Source organism: Anser cygnoides, chromosome 3 (assembly GCF_040182565.1).
Source record: "Anser cygnoides isolate HZ-2024a breed goose chromosome 3, Taihu_goose_T2T_genome, whole genome shotgun sequence".
Classification (NCBI taxonomy): Eukaryota; Metazoa; Chordata; class Aves; order Anseriformes; family Anatidae; genus Anser; species Anser cygnoides.
The window spans coordinates 116,536,796-116,553,061 of NC_089875.1; the positions used below are offsets into that span (position 1 = coordinate 116,536,796).

Consider the following 16,266-nt stretch of genomic DNA (forward strand, 5'->3'; position numbering starts at 1 on the left):
TTTTTCCAGTTCGTTTGTGTCACTTCAGCCTAACACGTTATACCTTAAATGTAACTTGAAAGCCATCAAGTGTCTCACACTATGAGTTACAAATAAGCAAACACTAGACAGACAATTACTAACTGCTATAAAAAAAAGACATGTTGACTCAAGCAAGTCCCCAGTACAATGATTTTCAAGCTATTTCCTGACTGAAATCTGCAAAGATGACAATAGCTGCCAGCTGCAGTGTTAGCACCTGCTTGGAAGAAAATCTGCAAGTTTTAGCCTCCAGTCTTTAAGCAATCCTGCCCCTGTTGAAGCAAAAACATGTATCAAAGGCTTGATATACATCACACTGTTTTCTTAGAGTGTTAAGTCTTACAGGAGCTATTCTCCTGTGATTTCTGTACTCCCTCTTACATTTTGCACTCCGTCCATACTCAAGCTTCAACAGATAAGATTAGCTGCGTAAAAATAATGCAAACATAGGTACAGATTGATCCTTGTCTTCTTACAGCAGTGTTGAAATTCCGAAGTCAGAAGTTTAGAAGATGGCCACACCCAGCATCCTCAGTACAGAACAAGCCAGACATTTGAGTAATACGTAACATCTAAAATTTCTGAGAGGGATCACTAAATTAAGACTTTTCTACGTGCTGCTATATGGCCTCTGCTTTGGAAAGCTTAAAGTCAAGAAGCAGAAACATGAAGCTCTACAGGTTATTTCTAATAACGTGTAATAGTTCACATAATACACTCTTCTTTCAAGTCAACAGAAGTTTATACAGCAGCCAAGAAGGACTATTATGTAAACAGTAATTGAAATAAACAGTTCACTGGCCTCTACTACTGCCTACAATGCTTTTGGAGTTCCTCCTTTGAATAAGATATATACCAAAAAGAATAAACTAAGGAGTCACTTGGTCACTTGGTATACATCTGATTTCAGCTTTCCTTTTCATAATGTAGTTCTCTCTAAAATAGGGTAAAAAAAAAACAGATTCATTTTGCATCTAGAACTCTCCCTCCCCTGCAAGCTGTTTTCAGTGGTATCTACTTTATAAAGATCCAGTTTTGAAAATCCCTAGATTAACCGAAGAAGATAACTGATCGGTTCAGAAAACAATACTGCAGCCTCACGCAATACCAGGACTGCTGGGCTGGCAGCTGCCAGGCAGTTCTGTCCTTTTCCAAAAAAAAACTTGTCTCTCATTACATTTTGTTTTCTACAGAGTAAACTAAATTTAGCCCTTTGTTACACAATTTAGTACACCTCCTGTATTTTCATCTTCCTGAATAAACGCAGCAATCTAACTGATAGGAATATCGCCTGTAGCTTTTCCCACCTGATAGAAAATACACGTGTTCAGTGTGAGCTACATGAGACCAACACATGGGGCTTTCTAGACAGAGAAAACCTACCTTGTCACACACGGGAAACTTGCTACTAGTTTTAAAAAGCTTAACTTTTATTTTTGATGTTGTAAACCTCATTTTGCCAGGTTAGGAACTAGAAACTGAAAGATGACTAAATGCTCCAAAAACCTTCTGAAGAGAGTGAGTGATTGACCAGGCAAAGGCAAAAGAAAACAGCAAACAGAATCTGCAGAAGCTGTTTAAACAGCCTTCCCAGAAAGAGGGAACAGCAAGCAAAATGGAAATGCAGACACTGCCCTTATGCCAAGTAAACATTTGTGTGCTTCAAGGAAGGTTCCTGAACACCGTTTTGTACTAGAAAAATGAGTCTAGCCATAGCACTGGTAATTTTGAGATCAAATTGTATGCACCATACTGATCATGGCTACACAGCAATCAGCATGAGGCAAAGAGCCCTGCTGAACACAGGATTATTCCAAGATTACAGACATCAGAACAGGTAGCTGATATCTGAACTGGTATCAGAGGAAGTTGTTTCCCTTTTAGGGCCTGGTTGTGTTAATCTAGGAAAAAAGACTAACCTTCTGGACTAGATTTTCAAAGGCTTGATAATGAAAGCACCTAATGGGCACACATGCTGTTGTCAGGAACTGTATTCAGATTCAGTGATTCAAAAGTCATTTTGAGAATAATATCATTAGTTGTCTAGAAAGCAAAACTTTTCTAGATGGAAGAAGTGACCGCAGGAAAATTTTTGATTACCATGAACAGGCCTGCAGTTCTCATTCAGGTACTTTGCAATACAAGCAGAGCTCACACAAAATTAAACAGCAACAGTTCCTTTCCATTGCCTTCTACGCTGATCAAAAAAGCAAGGCAATATTCTCCAGAATCGGGGTCTAAATTCTGCTCCCATCTGAATTCATCCCTACTGCTGCTAACTGTATCATCCAGGAGCATGGTTTGGCTTAGAACAAAAAGTTTTGGCTCCTCTATCTCTAGTTTTCTGTACATCCTTAAAACTGACAGGCATTAGATAATTAATGTTTATTAAAATGCTCAACAGCAGTTTATGCAAGTGAAAGAATTGTAAATGCTACGTACTCTTCTTGAAGCTTTTGGGTGGTGGATGGGGCTGAAATCCTCCTGCTGGAAGCCCACAGATATTCATACGCTGAACGAGGCTTGCTACATTGCCAGATTTCTCCTTCTTGGCTGGTAGGGCATCATCCTTGGGCTCTACATCCTTCTTAACTTCCTGAAACAAGAGGTTAAATTACCTGAGAGGTCAGTGTTGTTAACAAGGCACTGTACAGGCTAATAGATTTGGGATACTTACCATTTGGTTTGTAATTATGTACTATACTCAAAAAACATGGCCTTCTGCATCTAAACTTACTAAAGGCCTTTATAAACGTGACCCTTCCATAAAATTAGAAGTCAGGTGAGCTGATGTGCCAAGAAAACTCAGAAACAAGGGCAGTATTTTAGGCATCTATTCAAACTCTATGAAAAGTAGCTTCAAGGCCGGAGAAGTCCCATATAACAAGTCTTAAGCTCATATTGAAAACCCAACCAAAATATGAGACAAATAAATAATGACAGAACCATAGTGCAGGACACTAAAGAAAATCAACATTCAAGTATAAGAAGCTGTGTTAGGTGATCATCTCAACCTTACAGCTCAAAAGTTGCTTACAGACAAGATGGAATGGTATTGCTGAAAAAAAACAAATGGAAAAGAAAGCAAGATACTGAGAGTAACTGAGAGTATTTTGCCAATAACATGGAATTGATGGGAAGGCAGACAACAGTTAACACCTTAATTTAGGAAAGATTTGCCAACTGAAATAAAGAAACCTATAAACAAGAAAGAATCTGCTGCTGATGGAAGAAGCCGTGTATTTAAGCAGTTACTCCACTGCGACAGCTCATTTAATGAGACTCTACCTGAGAATGAATACTCTGAGACAAGAAGACAATCATTCAACGTAAAAAGAAACCCATAAGGTGTGGTCAGCAGTCCCTCTCGTGCAGAACACAGCTCACAACAGCAGCAATCCAGAGCTAGCACCCAACCCTGGGCAATTTCTGCTGTCTGATCTCCCACATTCCCTGATCAGCCATCAGGTTTCATTAGGAAGGTACATTCCCCCAGTCCCTTTGATGTCTGCAGATCAATTTGTCTAATTCCTTTCCGAATCCAGGATCCTGCCTGACACTGCTTCCTTGGTGATAAATACCAGATACTTTTTGCTAATGCAAAGAAGCCCCCTTGTCTCTCTCTCATCTACTTTAACCTGGCACCTTCACACTCCCAGTACTTGCTCCTACAATCACATTTACCACTGCCTTCACGCTCATGTAAACCTTGAGCATATCCCCTCAGCTGGAGCCCCAGTCTTGTCAGCCCCCATGTCACAGGGCAGCTGCTCCATCCCCTTGACCACCTGCCTAGCTGCCTTTCCCCATCCTGCTCAGCAGCTTTCCCGATGAGCCCCGGCACCCTGTTGGTGTTTTGGCTGTCGCTGCCCCCAGAGCTGAGGATTTTGGAGAACTCAGAGTGACACCACCAAATATTCCCGAGCTGATGATCATCTCAGCTGGCATTTTCGCATCACCACAGTACAGATTACATTTTTTTTTTTTTTTAAATACAGACATGACTTGACATTTACCTACTGCCAAGCTCAGCTGCCACCTTTTTCACTGCTCAACTCCACACCATCAGCACAACATTTAAAAACTAACAGCTCTTGCAAAATGGGAGTTCCCACTATTAGGTCCCCTCTCCCCATAGCTGGAGATGCTGAATAAAGCTGGTATCACAACCAGCTCCTAGGAGATCCCTCTGACACACCACCCTGGCAAGTCACCAGTAAGTTCTTGGCTTCTTATTCTTTAACCAACTTTCAGTCCATAAAAGAATTTTTCCTCCAGTATCAGAGCAGCTGCATTTCTTCAATAACTTGATGCAAAAATGTTTTCCAAGATTCTCTGAAAATCTAAATATGTTGCATCCACTGGGTCTTATTCACCTGTGTACTTAGCAAGAGCCTCAAAGCTCCTCAGCACTGCCACTGTCTGCTCCTTTTCTGGGGAATGCAAACATCCACAAGTAATTTGCAGCTTTTTGTGACCCACTTGTTATTTCAGCTACAATTGCAATAGAACATTAAATATATGAAAACAATGGTTTCACTACATTTATACTTATGATTTGAGGACTTAAAAAGAGCTTTAAGGCAGTAAAACCCACGCATGGATAAAACAACAAAAAAAAAGTATGAGAAATGTATTTACTAGGATATATCTGGTGCTTTTTGGAACATTAAAGCTCTTAAAGCTACTTACTGCAGCTGTCCAGCTGGAAAACTAAACAGGTCTGGAAAGCTCCTGATGCTTTCAAACATGCCACGAACCTCAAGTAAAACAGTTCAAGGCACCTTCCTATTTCCCCAACGGACAGAGGAAGTAGAATAAGCAAGACTACAGACAGCACAATTTTTCCTCCCACTCATTTCCATTACATAAAGAGGCTTTTCAGCAAACAGGCAAGCCATTCTTGCTTTTACTCTCCTTCATCCACAGGGAATTCAGCCCTGGAGATCTTGAGCTCTGCAGAGATCCTATGTTCCAAGCCAAAAAAAAAAAAAAAGAGGGCTCCAGAAAAGCAAAGCATCGTGACCATCTCCTCCCTATAAGTAGGCATTCCAAAGACATTGCCATTTTCAGTCTATCAACAGTTTTTTGGCCAGTCACTGGCGAGTCTGATAAACCATAAGGAATCCAAGTTGGCCATAGCTAAATAGTTTGCCACCCCCAAAAACCTGTCTCTAGTTGCCTTCCTGACAAGGGCACTCTGCTCAACAAAGAAACATGCTGGCACTTGAAAATTTGCCTATTGCAGATATACCCCTGGATTTTAAAATAAGTCTTTTACTACTTAACTTTTACAACCTCCAACGCTGCCAGCTGCCCTAGGAACGAACACTTCTCCAGGTAAGCTGTTTCTCACCCATAACACTACTCCCCACTGAGGAGTCAGCTGCAGGCTCACTCTCCAGGCTTGCACTAATGCTGCACCTTGCGCAGAGCTTCAGAAGCAGCAGGGATTTTGTGAAATGCACCGAGATGAGAAAGAGAAGTGGGGAAGACACACACAGGCAGCCTGTGTATATGGGCAAAAGTAAGACCAGCTACTTCTAAGAAACAAAATTTAAAACTACAGACACAGAACCATTTCCAAATTTTAAGGTAGGCACCAGCTTTATCAGTAATCGAAGGTAAATAGACAACATGCTTTTAAGCCAAAAGGTAGCATAACAGGCAGCAAAGTAATTGATAGATTACAAACAAGAGAAAGATGGAGACAAAAGCAGTGACCACAACAGAAAACCAAGAACTCTAAAACGAAAGGAGGAACACTTGAGAGACTTTCTTGCCTGGGCTGAGTCAGTAATTGATATGGTCACAGGCAGGAAATACTCAAAGTCTAACACAAAACCAGCAATGGCATATTTAACAGAAAATCTAGCAGAATGAGATTTATTTTTTTTAAAATAAGATCTAAAATAATTACACGAGCAACAGTTGCACAAAGAAAAAGCTTGAAGCCAGTTTCAAAGGCTGCAAGTTTGTTGAAGAAGAGTTCCTTCAGCAGAAACCAGGAAGAATGATCCGGCACGTACAGACTGGTACCATGGGACCTTCCTAACGTGACCAAGCTCTGCAAGTAGAATACTTGAGCATGCAGTTCAAACACTTCCTCATCTAAGGCAGATAAAAGAAGGTGCTAGGAGAAGACCAAAAAGACTACAGAGTAAAAACAAGAGCAGAGTGGTATGAAACAATCAGAAAAGATTTGCAAGGAATAGATGGAAGTAAAATACTGATGTCGGTGACATGTGAATCCAAGAGTGGGTAGTGACGTGTCTGTGTATCAGGAAGCACGCTGTAAACACAGCATCATCTAAAGCTGCTTTGCATGAAGGGGAGGAACAATAACCACACAGGGGCCTACCACTACAGCAGCTACTGATAATCTAGTTCAGACAAAAAAACAACAACAGAAGGGGCTAGTAAGCAGCCCGTGGATAAGCCAACAACTGCTTTCTCAGTATTTTACCTACTAACCTTTAGAACATCCTTGTAAAGCAAGGACTTGGTTGTTGGCAGTGACAAGGAACTGAAGCATTAATTATCCTTCCCCAGGGCATTAAAGACACACTAAAATCAAACCAAGGTAAAGCAAGTTCTGGAATACCTGGCTTCCACACCTGCGTGCAGTCCACCATACCACAAACCTGTATTTCCTATGACTCCTACAGCAGGAAACTGCTCTAGATCCATTTTCAAAAGCACGCTGGGATCCTCTCCCACCTACCACTCACCACTTCCAGCAACTTCATCCCGAATATAAATCGTTATGACTCTGACCTTTGGGACGTATGAAGATTTTACAAAGGAAAATTCCTAACCACGACACACACCAATGCAGACCACTGAAAACTGACAGTAATTGATTCAAGCACTAATAAATGCCCCTGTGAAATCTGCAATACTTACATCTCCACCAAAACAACTGGCCCAAGCTTCAGTGGTCAGAAAACAATACTGCATGCAGGTCTGATCTCTGCACCCAAAGCAAAATAAAACATCCCAGTTACTGTTATATCTAACCTGAACATGCCCAACACTCCTAATCAGTGGCTTCAGAGCAAGTAAGGGTTTTTGCTTTGTTTTTGCTGTTGCTTTTTTAAGTCAGACCTGTATATTTAAATAGGGTCTGTATTAGGACAATACCAACAAAAACTTTCCAGGACACTTCAGTTTGTTCTGAGATGAGGCCACCAATCGTTGCCAGCCAGCAAAAAAAAAAAAAAAATACAAAATCAGAGTCAGACATTAACTGCAGCTGGAAATTTTAATATTTTTATTATGCCAGTCCACTACAGTTCGAGCCTTGTCAGTGTTTCCATTAGCAACACATATTTTATGCATTTATGACTTGGCAGTGCAAGTTCAGTACAGACTCTCTTGGCATAAAACGCTCAACTTGGAAGCAACCACCCACTCTTTCTGGTGCAAACCACAGCCCTAGTCATAAAGGTTTTAGGTTTTTATAATCTCTGTTAAACACATATGTCACATCACTTACAAACTGCTGATATCACTACAGGCTGAAATGTGAAACTGTGTACAAGTCTAACTCAATAGCAAAAAAGATCAGGGTAATCCTAAGAGGGTTTTGTTTTCATTGCACCTGTCATGGTTTAACAATTCCTTAGGGGAAAAAAAAAAAAAGATATTTTATATAAGTAAAATAGTATCAAAGTCATCTGGGTACATCAACGTGTGAAACAAATTATTCTGCTTTATACACGGACAGAAATCCAACATGTCTGAATTTCCCTGCAGCCTCCATGATGCCCATGCAAATGAGCAAACAACCAGGCGGTTTTGACCTACTTTTAAGCAAGTAAGCAGCCTTCCCACTATCAGCTGCTTAACCACACATTGCTCAAGCAAAGACGGCAGGATCCTCCCCAGTTCCATCACCAGAAGCAGACAGCACTACAGTCACCGGGGCACTGACGACAGAGAAGCCAGGTCAGAACATCTGAAGGGACATTAGGGATGGATGGTTATAAATTTGAAGTCTATTCCTGAATAGCAAGACAAAGAGAAGTTCATTATCCAACGAACCTAAAATCTTAGCTAGATCCTTCAAGCATAAACATTAGAATATTTTTATACCCCGTCTCCTTCTATACATGCCATTATACCAAGAACAACTATCTTTTGTATTGTTTCCATTGTAAACTAAGAAACATCAGCTTGTGCAAAAGCCTCGTGCATTTCTGTTCTTGGCTGGGTGTATTTTCCAAGTGAGAGCTTAAGCAGCAGCAAATGGTCTCAGCATCTAAAAAGAGAGAGATGAAAAGTACACAAACCTAGAAATCTGAGCCTCCACAGAGGATTGTCTCAGCCTTTTTCTTCCCCATCAGAACAGCAATAATGGTATTGTCTATTGATATTCTTGCAAATTAAGTTTGGTTCTTATTTTACTGAGCAGAAAATAAGGAGATGAGAGTCAAACCTGCCGCTCATTTTATGGAAGAGGGAGGAACTGGAAGCTTACGGTAAACCTAAAGGCAATAGTTTTGTAACACAAGCTTATCTCTTTGCCATACAGCCTGCAAAACTCCTTCACTGAAGAATAATGCATACATACACATGTGACTGTGTACGTATATAAACATATATAAGATATAGAGCTGGAATAGTCAGCCAAAATCTCTGTTCAAGTACCATGAAACGTGATAATTTCTAGAATACAGAAAGTTTCACATACCTAACTAATATCCCATTACCTCTTGCATTTATAGTCTTAGTTACAGCAGCAGACAGGCAGGCGCAGGGCAGCTGTGACACCTTCAGCCTCTTAAATCAAAGATATCCCAGGTCCTTTCATTTGGTCAGCCACTGTCTCCTCCTTGAATAAGGAACATGTTTTCTCATCCTAAATGCAGGCGCCCACAGAACAGCAGAGGTGGATGAATAATCTACCCCATTCTTCCATCATACTTGCCATGAACTAAAAGGACAGATCTAGACAATTTATGAACCAAAATAGCGGAGAAGCTGCCTGAACTCTGTCCCTGGAGCAATTACCATCACCCAGCAGAGGAGCTCAACTGGCAGATGTCACAAGCAGCCCCGCAACTCTCCAGGGAATTAAAAGTTATTCCTGAAAATAGAAACCAACCACTTTAAAGATGAAAGTGGTTACAGTCCCCTGAAGCACTGAGGAATGCACAAAGTCGATAACCTTTGTTTTCTCAGACAAATTACCTCATGGGCAGTTTAATGTGTGTCACTGGTGTAGATTTTTTTCCCTTTTTATGGCTGAAGCGGGAACTGTTTAACACTTTAAATACTGACCCAAGATTAGGCTGAACCACCTGTAAGGCAGCGTCAACTCTTCATCTTCATCTCTTCCAAAGCTGAAATGGCTTCGTATTCTGACATCTGTACACCCCTGTCAACGCATTTCAGTTCAAGACTGAAATTAGAAGAAAAGTTTCTAGCTGACACTAATCTCCAATGACTTTTACAATAGTTACAGAAACACGTGAGCAAACAGTGCTGTAGGTTCTCAACTCCAGTGCGTGCCGATTTCCTAGCACGCAGCAAACTGCTTATTTAAAGGCCATTATCACCTGGGCATGGCTCTGGAAAGTCCCATTTCTTACAGCAAGTTTACACAGAGCTATCCGCTTACATCTAAAGCTTCCCTGTGCTTCAAAGAAGACAGTACAGGAAGAAAGGTTACAAAGTCCTGGTAGAGAAACGTATCCACTGTCAAGTGATGCCAGAACACATTTGTAGACTCTCTCTGTGTAGCAGTTTCACAAAATGGTTTGAGAAGTATTTTCAGAAAGCTGAATTATTATATTTTGTGCTCGCTGCAGATTCAGATTACAATTTGCAACTTTTTCCCCAAGAATAAAATATAACTAGCTGCAGAGGTGACTCAGTGAGGACAGGCTCACACCTCTGCAGTTTTCAAACAGAACCCCGAGATTTCCTTCTACCGAGACACACCTGTATCAAGCCACTGAGCATCAATTTTAAGATTACATCAATGTTTTTGCATCTGCTATAATCTGTGCTAAATATAGACTGTGCAGTCAGAGTGCCTCCCTGCTAGGAAGAAAGGGAGCATTAATCAGGAAAGGTATCGCTTCTTTCTCACAACACCTGACACGTAGAACAAGCAGGATCTCTGGAAAGCATAAAAAATTACTGAGTCACTGGGAGCAGCTGAATAAATTCAACGTTTGAAACTGAAGAACAGGCAAATATCTGGACTTTCCTAAATAAGGAAAGCTCACCTCTAGAGGGAGTACAGAAGTAGGCTTGGAGTTTCATATATAGATGCATTGATCTATATATGCGTCAAAAACTGGACTATACTATTTTGGAGAACTGGATGTCTAAAGTATGCACAAAACATACATGTCAGAACGGATTCTGATCTGAGGTCTTCTTAATATTTGCAAAGTACAAGAGACCTAAACATTTGTCATGTCTTAGCATAGGTTTTTATGGGTGTTAAAACAGCTTCAGCCGCTTTCAAAGACCAAAGACATACCCAGAGAAGCACGGCAGCACAATGCCAGCACAATGGCCAGCCCTCACAATAGCAGAATAGAGAACCCAAACTAATAGGAATAATTAGAGGAAGCACAGATGTTTACATTAATTTCCCAACCATTTAATTAAAAAAAAAATAACCGTAAAATATTATTTTAGGTATTAGATATAGAAGTATTTTATGGCGTTGCCACATTGACAGCCAAATAAAAACATCTTCAAACGTTAACTGAATTTCTTTTCTATTCCACTTGCTTATGCAGACGAAAATTTAATTGTATTTCTTGTAATTGCTCTCACAGACTAACAGCTAATGTCCCGTAAACCACCAGCCACGGAATAGGGCTTTAGATAATGAAACCAGGAATCACACGTGGCAAGTCCTGGATCTGGCTTCCACAGAACTCGGTGTTTTATCAGGCTCCCCAGGAGGGAAGACAGGAAGACACATTTCTTTTCCTTGCCCGGATTAAGTGCCTGAATTGCTGGCCCAGGGCAATGTGCGATCCATTAACCACCACAGGGCCACTTTGATGTTTAACTGGGAACATCCTTTGTTCCTTCTCACCATCACCCAGGCTTCCTGTACCTGTTAGCAGTACCGTTGTCTTCTTCCGTGCATCCCTTTTCCAAAGCACCCAGCTCTTCCCATTCCCTGTAAAACTTTCAGCACTTCACTTGGGGTCGCTTCCTCAAAGGTTACAAAAAAGCTAACAAACAACACCACCTTTAAGTCCCACCACAACTGCTGCCCATGACACAAACCTGAACATGTGCTGAATCAGGACTAAAAAATGTAAATCCCAAAATTCCAGAGATATTAAAAGGTGTTGAAGATTACATTTTAACCAAAGTTCCACAGATTAATCAAGATTTTTAATTTAAAATGACTCTTGCTTTCTGCTTCTTTTTCACGAGTGGTTAGAGATGACAGGATGCTTAATCAGCATTGTCATCAGTTCCTGGCAGTTTGAAAGCTTATTACACCAAGTAAAAACTAATGAACACACATACACCAAAATCAGATTTTTAGGAATTGAAAAGTATCCAAAATGATTGTTAAGCCTAGAAAACACCACATTAATTTTGAGATCATTTCCTATCATTAGACAGAACTCAAGGAAGAACTCAAGTGCTCAAGGAAGCAAAATGCATACAAAAAAAAAAAAGTAATGCTGAAAACACTACAGCAGAGCACAGCTAACTGCCTGTCCAAAATGACTATATATCCAAAAAAATTCACAAGTGCTCTAAACATTACAAGATGACAGTTGGGTGTATACACACCTTGATTTATTAGACATGTGACAAAGTCCTAAAAATACAGTTCTGGGATGCATATCCAGAGTCTCCCAGGATATAACAAGCATTACGTACATTATCTGGACATTATCTCTTTCGTGTCATTACATACGATAATTGCAGAGTACATATTTATGGCAGTAATAATGAAAAGGTCTAAACTTAACCTAAGTTTTCTGTACACGTCCTGTCAATTATTTCTGACCAAGACAGGGGATATATTTTGCGGAGTTTCCTTAATTACAGTTGCAGTCACCACCTGATGCAACCTACTCTGCAAACTTCCAGTGAGAGAACTGTTACCCTTCTCCACTGCCTGGAAAGGAAGTTACGAAATTCTGCACAATGAAGTTTAAAAACTAAATAAGGAAGGGCAAAAGTGCAGAGTGCTTCACGTGGCTACAGGAGTAACTATTTGTAGATACTGGTTTTCCTTTCTGGACTCTGTTGAGCAACAAACAGCTACACTTGAGTGGAGCAGCACTACAGATATCCTGGAGTACGTGGTTGCAACAGAATAACACTGCAAGCAGATAGACCTTTTAGGAAAGCAAGCCAGGCAGAATAATTGGCAGCTTTAGCAGTATTCAAGTCAACAATCACATTTTCTCCTGCCATCCTTGGGAACAATACCCCAATATCCTTTCCACAGCAGTACTGCTACTGGTGCAAAATTTAGGAGCTCTCTCCATTTCCTCACATGCTCAAGCAGTGCTTTGAAATACTAAATATTTACATCCAGCCACGGAAAACTTCACGATCCTAAAGATTCACTCTTAGAATGGAACAACAACCTGCAAATGTAAACTGAAACCTTCTTGAGAGGTGATTCCCTGCCCCCCAAAAAAATTTAGAGCATGAGTGCTTGTCTAGAACGGGGGAGTTGTCAACTCGTTCCACCAAATCTTCTGCACTTGAATAGTGCAGAATGTTTGAGGAAAGCATCTGTGACATTTCAGATCTATAAATTACTTTTATTTACCGTGACAGAATACTACAGTCATAGAAATTTCTCATCCTGTATCTGTGCAGTCAGCATAGCTACACTGCATTGCAATGTGAAATAATTCACACATCTTCGGCTGATACCGATAAGGCAATAAAATCCCAGTGTGGACACAGCGATGGTGTTAAGAGACAACATCTGCCGAGCTTCTCCCACTCAGGATCAGAGCACAAGAGCTCCCGCAGATATCCTGCTAGCACACATAGCCCACAAGCAGAAGTGCTGGCATAGCTCAGGCTGCAGCAGGCTGAAACTGCACTGCGGAGCTCCCATCTGTAAATCCAAACCAACCTCAAGACTCTTTTTCACTCCACATCAGACAGGTTAGTTTACAGAGGGAACTTGTGAGGTTAAGACCCTATTGGTATAAACCCAAGCAGTTAACTCAGTGATTCCACTTTAATATATCTCCACAGAAACAAGAATAATCAAAGATAAGCTCTAAATCCTAGGATAAACTACTACACGACTACGTAAGAATGTCATTGGCATTATCTGTCAATGTTTTCAGATTTTTAATTCATTTTATGAAACAAAGGTTGCCTCCCCTCATAAGCAAGGTGCACCCGAGCTATTTATCCTGACATTCGGGTTGGAAGAAACCCGTTTCACTGTTTGTTCAGGCAGGACAAAATAGCTGGATAGTCGAGAACTCTCTCTCACCCCATAAACGTGGAAATCGCTATCACCTTTCCCATGCTGATAGAGGGGATTAATGAGAACAGCTTGGGCAACCACACATGGGCACTCCCCAAGAACAAATAACAGCACTGCTGACCAGGCTCACTTGTGAAGGGTGCCCTCTGCAGCGGCACCATTTACTCTAAAAGCCAGAAGAAAATCAGCAGGGACGATGGATTGCACCATGGTATCAGCATGAACTCTCAGCTCCACTTCTTCTCAGGACAAAAAGAGTCAGCTTCTACCCATCACTGTTCTCATACACATAACAGGGCTTTCAGTTTTACCTATTCCCTTAATTTCTGAAAAAAAAAAATGGGAAGTGTCAGCTTCAAAGCAAGAATTGCTTTCCTATCAGAAGGGCTGACTTACTGGGAAGCTAAAGAAACCTCCATGCTCCAAAGTCCCTCATCCCCTAGCAAACCACTTCTCTGAAAATTTCCTCCAAACAACCAGAAAAGAACCAGAAAAGAAAGGAAGAAGCCACAAAAAAAATAAATATCCGTTGACTGATAGGATTGATTTATAGCTAATTTTCTCCAAGCATTATGTGAATGCAAAGAATTCGGACAGAACAGGTGTCAAAACACACAGCCTGGTACAACACCTCGCAGAAGAGCAAATCTGAAGACTCTGGAAATAGACAGGCATTTTATTCCGTTACATAAATGAAGACATACCTGCTTCCTAATAACCAGTACGGCTTATCATGGGACTATAAGCTTTGATACTTTATGGTTATTAATCTGTTTTTTCAATTGTTACTACACTAATTGTAACTGAGTTAGGATTTGAAATGAGCCAGCAGAGAGCAAGCCGATCTCGCCTGCAGTCCCCTCCCGACACCACAATTCCTGTTTAGAGTTCTGGGCGAAGTCAATTTGCTATTTTTGAAGAGGAATTACAGAAGATGCTACGTTTGAAAGAGCTTCAGCCAAAGTTTCTCTCATCGGTTCACAGCATGCTCAGGACTCAACATCACATGAGCAAGAAACGGAGGAAGGAGGCAGCAGGAATACAGCTGGAAAGAACTAGGTCAGCTGTGCTAATACTGCAACTTTTTCAATGAAAAAGTTTTGGTCTGGGGTGCTTTTATGGGAAGGAAAGGGGCTCAGGTTTTGTTTTCTTTACATTGACAAACACACAGACCAGGAAGTTGAACTTGAAAGTAACCCCTAAAACCGAATCACCCTGGTTTAAAAGAAATCCTTCACACAAGCACTGTAGCTGACTAAAATTCCTACCTGCCTCCACACAAAGAAGAAGTTAACATAAATCAAAACCAAATAATTTTGTTATACAAACAGCTCTAAGACCAAGAATTTACAAAGTATATTAACTAAAATCAAAAAAATCATACAGCAACCACAACTTTTTAAAGTTGCCGTTCCGTTCACGTTCATTACCCCGAAACACAAAGTCAGTTTACAACACAATGTTTGATTTTAAGAACGGACAGAAAATAAAGCAAGCTTACCACTTCCACGGACATATCTGCTTGAACACACCCTGTGTTGTGCTTTTTTTTTTTTTATTTAAGGGGAGGAAGAAAAAAACGTCGTAGCGAGCAAAGTTCACGAGCTAACCTGAAAAGGATTCTGGCTCAGTGCTAAGCAAAGCAGGAGCAGCTGCACACACCTGTGCAGGCAAAAAGTTTTCTCTGAACCAGCTCTATGACAGAGAGAGCTTCTGCTGAGCAAGCGACTGAGGTGGTGCGTATCCAAAATGTGCTTTTTGAATGCCCCGAAGATCATCAGCAAGCCCTTAACTGATGAAAAGTCCTAATTAATCTATCTGCTGCTCCTCCCTCCTCTGACTTACTGCCTGTAGTTTATGATAGAACTAGTTTTACTACCATGAAAAGCAGGCTCACAGCCTAGCACGTTACAAAGCTAAGATAGAAATAACTGAAATAATAGTAATAGCTGAGCAACCTGTAAGATCCTAAATACTAGCTATACCTTTAGCTATGCATGGAGAAAAAAAACTTTCTAAAACAAGCAGAATGAATATAAATCATCACTTTCAGCTGTCACGATAGTTGGTCGGAAAGTGAATAGAACTAATAAAAAAGATAAAAACACACAAAGCACACCACACACTGCAAATGTTACTATCTCAAAACACACAGGTGCAATTATTCAATTTAGCAGCATTACACACTGCTCTAACCCATTGTGGTTATGAATGGCTGTGTGCACATTTCACACTGATAAATTTTAGAAAGGATAAGACACTGTCAAGGAAAACAATACAAGTCTGCTAGATTTCCACTAACTCCTTTCAGGAATTTACGAAGTTGTTTATTTTAAATTGTCCATATAGGAAGAAGGAAGAGAAATGATGTCAGGAACAAGACCTCCAATTCAAATACTACAGACTCACTAAAAGAGTATATGCACACAGTCCAAGCTGGAATTTTAAATCAGGATTTGTTGATTAAATTGGAAACCCACGTGCCTGCAGAACTATACAACGTCAAGAGAAAAAGGCAGTTTATTCTAACAAAGAATGTATAAACCATGAGTAAGAAACAAAACTGAAAATATACATTTTGTTATCGGGCAAGCAGGAAAACCAAACTTCATTCTCAAAGCACTCTAAAATCCAACACTGCAATATAGACAGGACGTTTTTCAAAAGACCTATTACTGAAAAATTAATTCAAGGATATTAGCTTCACAAGCAAGCAATATAATTGTTTATACCTTTTATAGACATTTGCTTGCAACTATACACTCACTGCAAGCTCCTCC

The 16,266-nt window shown here is 40.5% G+C and overlaps 1 protein-coding gene across 3 annotated transcripts in view; it reads right to left on the reverse strand.

Annotated features, from left to right (window-relative positions):
• The window catches only part of CD2AP (CD2 associated protein), a 75,872-nt gene that overhangs the window by 33,549 nt on the left and 26,057 nt on the right, over nt 1–16,266 (reverse strand). For all 3 annotated transcript variants that reach the window (XM_066995041.1, XM_048065672.2, XM_066995042.1), the window contains one exon: nt 2,464–2,617. In XM_066995041.1, coding sequence (XP_066851142.1) covers nt 2,464–2,617 — 154 coding nt within the window. The remainder of the gene's footprint in view (nt 1–2,463; nt 2,618–16,266) is intronic.